The 14,833-nt window shown below is 34.8% G+C and overlaps 1 protein-coding gene across 2 annotated transcripts; it reads right to left on the bottom strand.

Annotated features, from left to right (window-relative positions):
* Positions 1 to 412: 412 nt before the first annotated feature.
* LOC137830587 (putative L-type lectin-domain containing receptor kinase VII.2) lies at positions 413 to 7,719 on the bottom strand. 2 transcript variants are annotated; one of them, XM_090297569.1, is made up of 2 exons: positions 5,696 to 7,719; positions 413 to 1,017 (listed from the first exon to the last, which is right to left on the bottom strand). In XM_090297569.1, exons 1-2 carry the CDS (start codon positions 7,621 to 7,623, stop codon positions 936 to 938), a joined length of 2,010 nt encoding a protein of 669 aa, XP_090153695.1. In that variant the 5' UTR covers positions 7,624 to 7,719; the 3' UTR covers positions 413 to 935. The 2 variants fall into 2 exon arrangements, with proteins under 2 accessions (XP_090153695.1, XP_090153694.1); XM_090297568.1 differs by lacking the exon at positions 413 to 1,017 and having other exon boundaries at positions 5,683 to 6,986; positions 7,053 to 7,719.
* Positions 7,720 to 14,833: the final 7,114 nt, after the last annotated feature.

The following is a 14,833-nucleotide window of genomic DNA, read 5'->3' as shown; positions in this document are numbered from 1 at the left end:
ATAAACTAAAGGGATACCTAGACCACTCGGCCATCCTCACCTCTTTAATTATTTTTTTTTTAAGAAATTTGTGCAGTATTAGGATAAATGTATAAGCAGGACGAATCAGAAGAGTTTTTTAAGTAAATAATATTCTGTAAAGGAAAACATGGTTTGTCTGTATTCAATATAAGTGAAGTATGATATAGTTTTTGTGTATTAATAGAACAGAAAAAGTAAAAAAGAAAAAGTAGTGAACATGGACATATGTTGAAATTCAATTCTATTCCACAAGCCCATAACCAAAAAACTTATTTTAATATTACTAAATGATGAGAGGATAACTAAGTTGATTAAGCAATGAGGTATTGTTAGGTAACAGAGTTGAAGGCCTCTCTTTGAATTAAGAAAAAAAAATGCATGGACGTAAAGATAATTGTAAAGGGTATAAAGATCATATTCTAATATATGAGAGAGTGAGTAAATCAAACATTTAGTACTTGGCTTGGCTGAAGAGGGGCAAACACTTTTACATCGTTGCATTTACCTCAATGGTTGTGGATGCAAAAAGGAGATGGTCCAAGCAACTGAAGCTGACCAGGTAGTGGAGTGTGGTTGCAGCAGCCTGTTGTCCCTCCACTGCTAGGAGGTAGAGGTAAACGCTGTGCTATGTGCTATGTGAAACCAGCCTCACGCAGTTTCCTCTTGTCTAAGAGAGGTGAGAGACCAGGAGAATCACAGAGTTGTTCCATCACCTTGCCCCACTCAGATGGCTGTGAACAATATTAAGCATAATCGCATTCATTGACAGCATAAAAACTGCCAGAGCAGATAGCATGATGACTCACATATTCAGACACACCCTTAACCACTATTCAGTACTCAGTGTTAGAATTTGGATAAGGAGCCAAACTTTCACTCATCCAATCATTTGGATAAATTATTTTCTAGGCTATTCATCTGCCCTCACTGTCACACACAGTTGTGTAAGAGCAGTGGGAGGTGAAAATATCCTCAATTGTGGGGTGAATGTTTTTGTAAAAAAATAGACACTCACTCACACTTAAATTCTCTCTAAAAGAAACACTTTTCTTTGTAAATCTCTCTATTGTATTTCTTTCTGTGGTGTATCTTACAATTGAGAGAGCATCCTATTTATAAGCTTTAGGAAGCTCTTCTAGAAAAGTCTTCATTATGGCCTTAAAACCCCACTAACAACACAATTAAAATCTCACTCACAACTTTTGACCTTTTACATATCCAAACTCCCATTCTACTCTTTTCTAGTAACTTCTAACTTTAAAACCCACAAATTACATTAAAGTTTATTCAACAAAACTCCCCCATAAACTTAAATGTTTCTACCATCCATCATGCCAATCATCTTCTTGAATTTGTCGAAAAAGACTTTCGGTAGCGGTTTTGTGAAGATATCAGCAACTTGATCTTGACTTGCCACATGCACCAATTCCACACTTCCTTTCTTCACATGATCACGAATAAAGTGAAAACGAACGTCAATATGTTTGCTTCTTTCATGGTTCACCGGGTTCTTTGCCAACTCAATTGCTGATTTGTTGTCAACTTGAATCACAGTTGCATCTAGTTGCTTTAGCTCCATCTTACTCAACAAGTTTCTTAGCCATATCGCATGACATACACACCAAGATGCTGCCACATATTCAGCTTCACACGTCGATAGCGTCACGATCGGTTGCTTCTTTGAAAGCCAAGAAAATGCTGTGTTGCCCATAAAGAATACATATCCCGATGTACTTTTCCGATCATCTATGTCTCCGCACCAATCGCTGTCAGAGTAACCCACCAACTTGTAATCTTCTGCTTTTGAGTAGAACAATCCGAGTGATACAGTACCTTGGATGTACCGTAGGACTCGCTTCAACGCCTTCCAATGTGAGTAAACCGGTTCCTCCATGAATCGACTTATGATGCCGACACTTAATGAAAGATCCGGCCTTGTGCATGTGAGATAACGAAGGCTTCCTACCAAACTCCGGTATCTACTTGCATCGACACGTTCTCCTCCATCGAACTTTGAGAGTTTTGCACCTGGTTCCATTGGTATTGATACTGGGTTGCAATTTTCCATCTTGTACTTCTTCAAAATCTCCTTTGCATATTTCTCCTGTGATACAAAAATACCTGTCTCTTTTTGTCTAACTTCCAAGCCAAGGAAAAACTTCATCAATCCCAAATCTGTCATCTCAAATTCCCGTCTCATTGTGCCCTTAAACTCTTCTATCATATCATTATTGTTACCCATAAAAATGAGATCATCAACATAAAGAGCAACAAATATCATGTTACCTCCATTGTTCTTTGCGTAAAGAGCATGCTCGTAAGGACACTGCTTGAACCCGTTCTCCTTGAAGTATGTATCGATACGAGTATTCCATGCCCGCGGTGCTTGCTTCAACCCGTAAAGTGCCTTCTTCAATTTTAGCACCTTCTTCTCCTCTCCGATTTTCATGTACCCAGGTGGTTGTTCGATGTAAACTTCTTCTTCAAGCACACCATTAAAGAATGCCGACTTGACATCCATTTGAAATATCGGCCATTTAAATTGAGCCGCTTGGGAAATGAGCAATCGAATTGTCTCCATTCTTACAACGGGAGCAAACACCTCATCGTAGTCAATTCTCTCCTTTTGTTTGTATCCCTTCGCAACGAGTCGCGCCTTGTACCTCTCTATCTCGCCTTGAGCATTCATCTTTTTCTTGAATATCCACTTCACACCAATGGGCTGACTTCCCTCTGGAAATTCTGTTAGCTCCCATGTGTTGTTGCGGTCAATCGCTTTAATCTCCTCATCCATGGCAGTTTGCCACTTCTTGTCTCGCACCGCCTCTTCAAAGCTGATATTTTCAGCATCTGCCAAAAGACATACTAGGTGTACCTCATTTGTCGAATCATACAAATCATGCAAACTTCGAATTTTAGGTTGTCGTGGTTCATCTTCATCATCGGTTGTTTCAGAATTTATACTTGTCGGTGATGATTCTCCAACTTCAATCATAACCTTTGAAGAATTGTTCCAATCCCACTCGCTTGCTTCATTTATTTGCACATCACGACTCACCGTCACCTTCTTGCTTATTGGATCAAGTAGCTTGTACCCTTTTGTCTTCTCATCATACCCAATAAAAACATACCTTTTGCTTTTGTCTTCGAGCTTCGTTCTTCGTTGATCTGGTACGTGTGCATAAGCCACACTACCAAACACTTTGAGATGAGAAACTGTTGGCGTTTGTCCGCTCCATGCCTCTTGTGGTGTTTGATCATCTAACTTCACATGTGGACATCGATTTTGCACATAGATGGCGCATTGCACAGCTTCCGCCCAAAATTCCTTTGGCATCTTTTTGCTCTTAAGCATTGATCGAACCATGTCGAGAATGGTCCGATTCTTCCTCTCGGCCACACCATTTTGTTGAGGAGTGTATGGTGCAGTTAGAAATCGCCTTATGCCTTGCTCCTCGCAATACTCCATGAAAGTCGTTGAAGTATACTCGCCACCTCTATCAGATCGTACAGCTTTGATCTGTTTATCAGTTGTCCTCTCCACCATCACCTTGAACTTTTTGAACACCTCAAATGCCTCGGATTTTTCTTTCAGAAAGTAAACCCAAGTTTTCCGTGAGAAATCATCAATGAAGGTAATGAAATACCTTTTACCGCTGAAGGACTCTGGAGTAATTGGTCCACATATGTCGGTATGAATCAATTCGAGAGGTTGCTTAGCCCAATATTGAGCCTTTTTTGGAAACGAGGTTCTCACATGCTTGCTGAGCACACATTCTTCACAAAATTTTCCCTCGTAGTCCATGTTGGGTAGCCCGTGCACCATATTCTTCTTCGCTAACACTTTTAGTCCACCATGATGTAGGTGACCAAAACGGAGATGCCACAACGATGCCTTATCTTCTATGTTGACTTGCAAACATTTTTCTCGTATGCTTCTCAAATTCAGCTTGTACATCCGATTTCTTGCCATCTCAATTCGGGCAACCAAACGCCCTTGCTTGTTCTTCAAGTGTAGGAGTCGATCTTTCAAAAATATCGAGTAACCTTTCTCCGTGAGTTGCCCCATACTCAAAATGTTGGTCTTGAGGTCTGGTACGTAATAAACATCTTGGAGTGACCCAATTAAGCCATCCTTTTGTAAGTAGCAAACTGTACCTCGCCCTTTGACCTCCACCTTTGATGCATCTCCAAATGAAACATGACCATCTTCAATCTTTTGCATATCTTTGAATAGGTACTCATGACCGCACATATGGTTGCTTGCTCCAGAATCGAGGTACCACAGAGTGTCATTGTTAATGTTGACTTCATCTTGAGCCATCAAGAGAACACCTTCATCCGTTTCGACTTCCAAGGCTAGGTTGGTGGTTTCTTCTATCTTTATATCAGCACGACAATCTTTTGCAAAATGCCCCACTTTACCACAATTGTAACATTTGTCAGAGTTACAATCCTTCGCATAGTGACCATATTTGTGACATTTGTAGCACTCGATGTTGGAATAATTCGATCGGCCGCCTCTTCCTCTACCACGTCCTCTTCCACGCCAATTTGGTTGGCTCGACTGTTCCTTCTCCTTATAGTACCCTTCATGGTTGCTGCCTTTTCCACCACGACCGTTTCCACGACTTCCACGACCACGCCCTCTATATTGAGAATTTTGATGATAGAGTACCTTTTTGTCTTTGATTGACGCCTTGGTTTGAAGTGCTTGCTCGAGTGTTTCCTCCTTCTTCTTCTTCTTTCGTTGCTCGTGTGCCTCGAGAGAACCGGCGAGCTCGTCGACTGTGAGCGTCGCAAGGTCCTTTGACTCTTCTATCGCGCACACAATACTCTCAAAATTGTCTGTTAATGTTCTCAAAATCTTCTCCACAACTCGTGCATCGGTTAGAGTTTCACCGTTTCGGTTGAGTTGATTCACCACAGCCTGTACACGCGTGATGTAGTCAGATACACTTTCTGACTCCATCATCTTCATGTTCTCCAACTCGCCACGCAGAGTTTGTAGACGCACTTGCTTAACTCGGTCAGCTCCTTTGAACACCTTCTCCAATATGTCCCATGCTTCCTTTGAAGTGGACGCACCAGCAATCTTCTCAAAAATTGCCTCATCAACAGCTCTATACAACATGTACAAAGCTGCCTTATCTTTCGATCGCATCTCTTTCAATGCCTTGGTTTGAGCTGCCGTATAACCCGTGGTATTGGTTGGTTCTTCAAAACCTTCTTCGACCACCTCCCATGAATCCTGAGAACCGAGAAGAGCTTTCATTTGAATGCTCCAGTTGTCATATCTGGTCGCCTTCGTTAACCGTGGTAGCGGTATTTGACCCGTCACATTCGCCATTGGCTCTTGATACCAAATTGTAAAAAAATAGACACTCACTCACACTTAAATTCTCTCTAAAAGAAACACTCTTCTTTGTAAATCTCTCTATTGTATTTCTTTCTGTGGTGTATCTTACAATTGAGAGAGCATCCTATTTATAGGCTTTAGGAAGCTCTTCTAGAAAAGTCTTCATTATGGCCTTAAAACTCCACTAACAACACAATTAAAATCCCACTTACAACTTTTGACCTTTTACATATCCAAACTCCCATTCTACTCTTTTCTAGTAACTTCTAACTTTAAAACCCACAAATTACATTAAAGTTTATTCAACAGTTTTTACCAAAGCTCCCAACATATCCAGCTGCTGAATTTATTCTGTCAAGCAAGTTTTCATCTAAATTCTCTCCCTCCAGCACTTTCACAACCTGCCTCATACTTGGCCTAACATGAGGATCAGGATGAGTGCACAACAAACCAAGATGAAGAACCCTCTTAACCTCATCAATGTCACATTCACTTCTCCCTTTTAATCTTTCATCAAGAGCAGAACACTCTTCTCCTCTCTCCATTAGCCTCATTAACCAAACAATCGAGGTTGGCTTGTTTTCCTCATTTGGCCTTCTCCCACACACCACCTCTAAAACCAACACGCCAAAGCTGAAAACATCAGTCTGAGTTGAGGCTCTCCCGGTATGAATAAGTTCTGGTGCCATGAAACCAACAGTTCCAATCACTTGTGAGGTGTGACCAATCTGCTCATGATGATGCATTGTGGCAAGTCCAAAATCCCCCAACCTTGCATTCATATCCTTATCAAGTAACACATTGCTTGACTTGATGTCTCTGTGCAACACCTTAACCTCCCAACCATCATGCAAATACAATATACCATGAGCTACATCCTTCAGCACCTTCATTCTCTCCTCCCACCCAAAAATTGTGTTCTCATCACCATCAAACATCCTTTTATCTAAACTTCCATTATCCATGTAGTCATAGATTAAAATCAAGCTCCCTTTCTCTTTCTTACACCAACCTCTCAACAGAACCACATTCCTATGCTTCAACCTGCCTAAACTTGAAATCTCAGACAGAAACGCTCTCATTCCCTGTTCACTGTCACAAGGAATTATTTTGACTGCAACTTGTACTCCTTGCAGAAGCCCTTTATATACTTTTCCATTCCCTCCAAACCCAATTACATTTTGGTCTGAAAATCCTTTAGTTGCAGCATAAATGTCCTCATATCTTACACGGTGTGGCCAATACTCTTGTTCCCAATCTTCAATATCTTCCTCCTCCTCCTTTCTTAGGCACCTTTTTCTTCTGAGAAAAAACACAAATATTACAACTGCACTACCAATGACAAACAAAACACCTGCAGTGATCCCTACAAGAAAACCTTTTGACCTAAAACTAGATTCTTTGGGAAGCACAAATGAAGGCAAATTTGTAGTAACTAAAGCATCACCAATAGAAACATTTGAGTTACTGAAGCTCCAAGCCAAAATCTTATGACTCTCCACTAGCTGCCCTGTTGCCCCACAAAATCCAACATACATTTCATCCAAAAGCACTTCAGAAAGATCCACAAGCTCACTAATCAAAGGCTTCTTTGGTCTATTTTGGCCTGCAAGAGCCATTGTAACATTAACTCTAGAATCTAAATATTCAATCCACACCTGATAGTTCTCACCATTATTAAGCTTCAAATCCTCAAACTTGTCACCACCCTTCCCACCCCAAAATCCAGCAGCACGGGAAGTAAAAGAAACAAGAGAGTTTATGTCCACCCCCACATGATTGTCATCGATGTCATTGAACTCTTGGTTGTTAAACACATCGAACTCAATGCCAAAGACATGGTTGTTGGGATCACCATTGTTGGTAAAGTTGAAGAGGCCAAGATGCTGAGCAGAACTAACCCCAGTGGTGCCTGCAGAAGGTGACAGTATGAAGACAAAGCCATGGCCAGGGAGAAGGTCTTTGAATGGGGCAATGGAGAAAATGAAAGAGGTTGCGAAAGGTAAAGGGGTTGAAGAGTTGGAAGATTTGGTGGGGATCTTGGAAGGGTAGAAAGCACGGCCAACAGCAAAGGTGGAACGGTTGGTAAGGGTAAGAATGGAAGATTCAATAGTGGCGTTGCCACAGACAAGGGTGTTGGTAGAGTTGAAGTTCGTGTTGTAGATGAACTCTGTGGATGAAACTGAGGTTAGAAGGATAAGGTTTGTGGTGAGAAAAAGGGAAGACAGAAGAAGCTTTGACATGGAAGACGGTTTTAAGAAGATTTTGTTTCTAAGAAAAAAATGGAGGTGATCGAGGGAAGGTATGGTAACCTTAACATGAGATGGAATATTATAATTATCTTTTATTTATTTGATTCTTAGTTGTTTATTGATGACCTCCAAAGAAGAATGTTTCAGTTTGAAGATGTGTGGGACCAGGCTTCAAGGGACAACTAGAATTGTGTGTAATATCAGTGTTCCTTCCAGGAAATTATCTGAACCTATTGGTGTTGTTGGACTTGCACCATTATGAGATCAAGAATCTTCACCTCACAAACAAAAGTCAACAATATTATAATATATGTAATTAATTATTAACAGTAAATATGCGGTGATAAAGACAGCAGATTTATTGGACCGAAAATTTGATCATGTTGCACTGCATACTTTTTCTTTTCTTTTGTGTATCATCAGTTTTTCAACTCCTTGAATTCACATTATACATGCTTACTAGCCAAAACACAGCTCAATTGCGCACTTTTTTTCTTTTCCTCATATTTTACGATAATAGAAATTTAATATATATAAAAAATAAATTTGGATAAATTAAAATTAAAAAATAAAAATTAATATAAAAGAAAAATGATAAATTGATTAAATAATTTTTTTTTTTCTTCTCTAGTTTGAATTTTTTTTCTTCCATTAGTAGTTTTGGGATCCTAGAGTATGATTATGATCACGTTAATGTTAGAATTGACTTGATCGTAGATACAAAAGCATAATGGCTTTACCAGATAATATAGTTGTTTGAAATGGAATAAAGAAAGTGATTAGAAATGAAGGTGGTTATTTTATTTGATATATGAGATTTGGTGTGGGAATGAGTGAAAATATATCTTCTCATTCTTCCTCTTTTTGCCTTAAAATAAGAAATTAAGGAAATAGTAAAAAAATTAGGTTACTTATAAAAATTGTACATCACTATTAATTTAAAAAATTAAAAAATAATTTTATTTTTTAAGTAATTGATATGAAATAATAAAATACTTTATTATACTAATAAAATGAAATATATTAAATAAGGATAGAATCAAAAAATATTTGTGTAACTAAAAAAATAATTATAATAAAAAATTTATTTTATATAAGTATAAATAAACGTTTTTTCTTATTCTATTTATGCATATTTATTAGTACCTATAATAATAGTATTACATAAAAATCAATCCAAGAACAGTACAACGACTCTGTTACAAGCCCCTTACCAAGCTTATATACCTACACACCCAACTAGCCAGCAGCATCGCTCCCCACTCATACCTCAGTACCCTCCCCAGCTTCTACGAATCCATGCTTAATAGAATTTGACCCATAACAACTTCAAGAATCCTTGCTTAACAAAATTCACCCGCGAGCAAGCTTATACACTGCTCCAACTGAGTTCACCCGCTGCTAGCAGAGAAGCATAACAAACAGCTATATAATTCCAGTACCTCTCCATATCTTCATCCATCCGAGCGTGATGATGAGTAGTTGTCTTATATACACATTTTTCATTTACCGTTATTGTGATTTATGAGTCTTAAAAAGTTGATCCAGATTCATTAGTTTATTAAAGGCTTTAACATAATTGTGTGGAAACATTAATTAATAACCACAGCACATTAAGTATGTAAATGTTCAATAATATGATTTTATTTATTAAAAATAGTATAAATGGTGCATTCAATTTCGACACCAACGTCACACTTTTTTAATACATTCATGAAATTTATTAAAATTATTTTTACTTATTATTTAATTAATAAGTCTTTATTCTAATTTTATAGTTTTATATAACTTTTAATTAATAATAGTTGTGGAATTAATTTAAAAAACATATAAGCACTTACAATTAACACCATTCATTCATCAAAAGCTTTAAGAAGAAACAAAGCATACAAGAAAATGAATTATTGTTATCAACATATTAACAAACTTTAACTCTAATGAAATAGTATTCACTATGAAACAAGTTTCTACCATTAAATTACAGAGTTACTGAGAAAATTTCAAATTTTTATAAAACAATTCTAAAAAATAACATGAATCATGTTATGTTATGAAATATTCTAACAAAAATTGTGACTCGAGGCACACACTACCCACATGAACTAACTAACTAGTAAGTGGATTAAGAGACTATAAAAGCTTCTATAGTTAGCACACTTTATCATAATATTCACAACAGAGATGGTGGACATCTTTTACATATTTAGTGTGCCAATACGAAGAAATCTCCACCTTGATTCACACAACAAAACTTTTGAAGCCAAACCGACAATGACTATCATTAAACTCTTCACTTGTTTAATATATCTAATTATCTGTATTAAATCTAAGAGAAGAAAACAAATGTTTGGGAGAACCTTTACAATCATATCAAGAAGATTATATTTCTTCAACATCTTAACCACTTTAAGATATTCTAAAACAATCTCATCTCTTACAAAAATATATGACATTGTTGTTATTATAATTTTAATATTGTTGTGCATTCTAAGCTCCTCAAATACCCTCTTTGAGGTAATATTACTTTTTTTTTTATAGCTCAGTCATGGAAATATTTTAGTTTCAATAAACGATAGAGTCACTAATGTTTACAAACTAAACTTTCGACTAATTGGGGTAAGCAACTTTTTGGTGTAAACACATCCAACATAACTTGAGTTTATAAATTCTTCCATGGGAACACTTTTGACCTTCCTCTTCGTTCCATTATAACTAACACTCCCTTCAAGTACAGAAAGATCCACTTAAAAGTCTATTGATAAGTGTCATATTTCAGTAATATTTCATATTAAAATACATAAACTTATGGATATTTATTGATAAAATAACTATAATTTAATCCATAATTTATGAATTTAAACCTTTTTACATATTATGTGATTATAATATGAATAAGAACGATTTATTTGCAAATTTGTGTTAATTTCAAGATTCTATGGTAAAATGGAGATGAAAAGGCTAAAGGAGAATATACAAGATGAAAAGGGAAAGTTGGAACGCTAAAACACTTGACCAAACTCACCTAAGCAAGAAACACTCCAGAGGAACTCCCCCAAGTGAGTCCAATCTCGCCCAGGCAAGATCACTCCAGAGAAGTTGGACTTTCTCTCGTTCAACTCGCCCAAACAAGTTGTAGCTCGCCTAGGCATGAAATCACTTAGTTCAAGCCCAACTAAATTAAATATAAGGTGTGAGGCATAATCTTAGACATGATTGAGAGAATAGAGGTGAAAGAAAACCCTAGAGGAGGCAGCCATCGAAGAGAAACATTATCAATCTTCTTTTCTTGCTTTCCATGCTTGTAGTGACCAACATGAATGACTAATTATACCTTTTGGGATTGAGAGTATAAATTTGTTCAAACTCTTATGTATTGAGGTGATATTTAAACATAATAGTTATTGATTGATTATTGGTATTGTCATTTTATTCTTTTAAATGTCTCCAAGTGCTAAAAAATAACAAACAAAATACTGAATTCCCAAACATCTATTTATCATTTTATATGAAACTCACAATTCCTCAAAATCAAGATCTGAACCAACTTCTAAGATAAAAAAAAAAATACCAGTGAAAAATGAATATTTCATAGTGACAAATTATATAGGTTTAGATGCATCAGTTGAAAACAAAGATGTGGTGTCAGATTCATAAATAATTGAATAAATTTTACACCAATTGGAGTGAGAATCAATGTAATATATCCATGGGCATCTCCTAGCAACATAATATGACCGAGTAAGATATAATTCCTACTCATGGTTGTGTTAATACAAAAGGTAATTGTGTTGTGAAGGACTTAAAAAGAGAAGGAAACATGTACTTATCTATAGATCTAGGTTGTTGATTAGAGAAGTTCATCATCATCTAGTGGCTATTGGGAAAGTGTCTCTAGGAGGTCAAACATGAACACCATGGCCAAGCATGTTGACTACCAGAGTGGTGGTCGAAGAACTTAGAGATATGTCACTACTTTCGTTTCACTATCCACAATGGAGGTTCGATTAATGGGAGAGGCACTTGGAACATGCATTGCATATATTTCAAAAATATATATTTGACCTACACACCTTATCAAGAAATTTCAAAAATTAATCAACTATTTTTGATAAATTTCTCTTTATGTATATATATTGTCTTGTTTAGATTTATATATTTCTTTGTATGTGTGTGCTTGTAGTGTGTGTATGTCTTATGTTGGTCAAGGTATCACATGATCTGTTTCAGGATTTTTGTGTCATTCCTTGGGATGCAATCATCTTTAACATCGAAAATGGTAATATATATTGAACGTAAACATGTAGCATGTCTATGAAATCATCTTGAATAATCAGATGATGAACATTGCAGTTATTCAACTATAGATAATGTGTGAATACTTTAAATATTATTTATTTAATTATGTTTGATGAAATCAACCATTATTAATGATATTTATAAGTAAATTTTTTAAAAAATATGTCTTTTTCGTAAGCTTGAATCCATAAAATAGTTTAGGAATAAAAAGTGGAATATCAAACTTAATTCAATAATAGATTCATGAATCCCAAAACAATATTTACATGGCCCATGTTATTAACGCGTAAGTACAACTCACTCACTTTATATCTTACATAATTAATTCAACATCACTAATTTTCTTATTTTAGGTCTCATTGGCAATTGATTTATTTGTCCCACAAACGATATTTGTGTGACTTTGTTCATTACATCACAAAGCACGAACTTGAAAGTTGTAGTACATAGTATGTTTTAGTTACAAAATAATATGTTTTTTAGTTCATATAATATATCATAAAGTGTTAATTACTTTTTTTAGTGCTATTAATTATGTAATGTGTTAGATGGTAAATTCATTTCATCTTTATCTCACATAATAAACATTAAATTTATCCTAAGGTAACTAGTTTTGCATTGAAACTATTATAGTCATTCTTATTATTTTTTCATAAATTAAATTGGCTAAAGTTCTTATATTAGTGCGATAGGTAACAATAAAAATTTAAGTGTGACTTCTACATCAGACAATGGATGTGGAACATAATAAAAATTTAAGTGTGACTTCTACATCAGACAATGGATGTGGAACATAACTCGTGTCAATATTGTTGATTACTAGAAACATCCAGTAAACTACTTTAAATATTCTTTAAAAAACACATACTTCAATTTCATATATTTTACTATAAAAAAAATAATATTTATTCATTATTGTGGTTTTTTATCTTTGAAAAATCATTGAGTACAAATATTCTTTAAAAAACACATACTTCTATGGACAATATATTTTTTACAGTTTAGTTTTTGTTTTATTTAGATTCTTTTGATGTAATTAATTTAGTTTTCATTAATACTTATGGTTAGTTTAGATTGATATATTTTAACCTTGACAATTTTAACAGTACAATTTTAACGTACTTAAGTAAATGTTGATATTTATGTAGAATTTTAACAGATTCATGAATTGAGTGAGTTAAATATAAATAATATGATTCACGATTCACTAAAAAAAATAAAAAAATATGTTCTAATAGTTATTTTTTATATAGTGATTTACAAACATGTTATTTCCGCATCTATTACAAACCGCAATAATACTCGCCATTTAATACTTTGCATTAAATGAGGTTTTTAAAAAAGTAATTTATCTTAGTTATAAATGTCGTAGTTTTTTAACAAGTCAAAACGAGTATTAAATATTATAATTTTCAAAGTTATTCATTTTCAATTTTTATAAAAGAAATGGAATAATTATAATGAAGTTTTAACCTAAACTGTACATAATTAGCATCATTCTGAGTCATCAGTGTTGATTTGAACAAAGATTTGATAACCCCATCCACTGTGCCAAGTGTACTATTCATTTAAAAAACACGTTGAAATGTAAAAAGACCTTTTTTATTTTTATATCAGACTTAGATTTTAATAGAATCTAATTGATCCAACTTAAAAACTGAATAGATTGTACCACCATATCAAATTTAGTATGCTAAACTCAGTCATTTCCAATTTCATGCTAGAATGGAACTATTTGCACCACAAGCATAGCTATGCAAGGTTAACAAAATGAAAGGAGCTATGCAAGGTTAACAAAATGAAAGGAGAAAGAATTCTTCTTCTTCACTACCGCACAACAATAACTCTATATAATCTAAACAACAAAGTTATTAAAATAGTAGGAAACACATATGCTTATACAACAGACTAATTTGGGTAGAAATAAAGTATTTTTGTACACATATTACTATATAAAAACATACACTAAAAACTAGGTGAAGCATGAGATTGTTTTACAGTATGTGCAGTATTCAGCAACCCTGTCCAAAATATTTTTGCATGAAAAGAACAAAACTAGAAGAAACAGAGAGAATGAAAAGAAACAGAAGGAAAAGAATAAGAGATAGACATGGAGAATTCACAAAGACACATGTTAATAAGTTGTTTTTGCTTTTCCCACTTGATCCTTCTCAATATTTGGTGAAGTTGCACAATGATCTCCATATGAGAGTCCTCCTTCTTGCTGTGAATGCAGTTTCTGGAATGAAAACACCAACACTGACAGTGCAGTGGTTGAAATTGTAAAACTGTAATAGAATTAAACTGACAAAATTTAGTACGCCACAGGAAATAAAAAAACATTGCTCCAAAAATAGATTCAAATGGTGTTTTGCTGTCTAAGATATGTTACAGTATCTACCTAATATCTAAGATATTTTAATAATCTCTGTTTGTCTACTTATCTGATATAAATGAAATTATAGTATTTAACGTTATTTATTGTGCAGTGAACTTTACTTATACGTAAACTAATTTAATTTTTCCTTATATAATATTATACGTAAAATAAAAACTGTTAGCCATCTGTGCTTCTAGTTATGACAGAGATGCATTCTATTCTATCATGTATTATTACAAAATAGAATAGAGATGAACAAAAGAGTAAACTGAAGACAAAAGATATGAGAATGAATATATCTTCTTTCTTATTTTTTAAATCAAAACAAAACAAATGGTCTGAATATATATATAAGTAGTACACTTATTCTAGGTTTAACTAAAGAAGGAAAAGAATCCCAATTAATATTAGGATCCTTCTATAACTCTGGTATCCGTATCCTTTAATACTCCGCCACAAGCTGGGGTGCAAATATTGATGAGACCCAGCTTGGAACAAATATTCTTAAAAGATTGAGGACTTAAA

The sequence above is a fragment of the Phaseolus vulgaris genome, chromosome 11 (assembly GCF_051622355.1).
Source record: "Phaseolus vulgaris cultivar YP4 chromosome 11, ASM5162235v1, whole genome shotgun sequence".
NCBI classification, from domain to species: Eukaryota; Viridiplantae; Streptophyta; class Magnoliopsida; order Fabales; family Fabaceae; genus Phaseolus; species Phaseolus vulgaris.
The sequence above is the reverse complement of the archived record's forward strand: the minus strand, read 5'-3'. Positions and strand labels throughout refer to the sequence as shown.

Excerpts from the sequence above, each read along its gene's own strand:
- LOC137830587 (XM_090297569.1), bottom strand. The coding sequence starts at position 7,623 with ATGTCAAAGCTTCTTCTGTCTTCCCTTTTTCTCACCACAAACCTTATC. Across the intron at positions 1,018-5,695 it reads GGATATGTTGGGAGCTTTGG|CAAAAACATTCACCCCACAA; the intron begins TAAAAACTGTTG and ends TCTATTTTTTTA.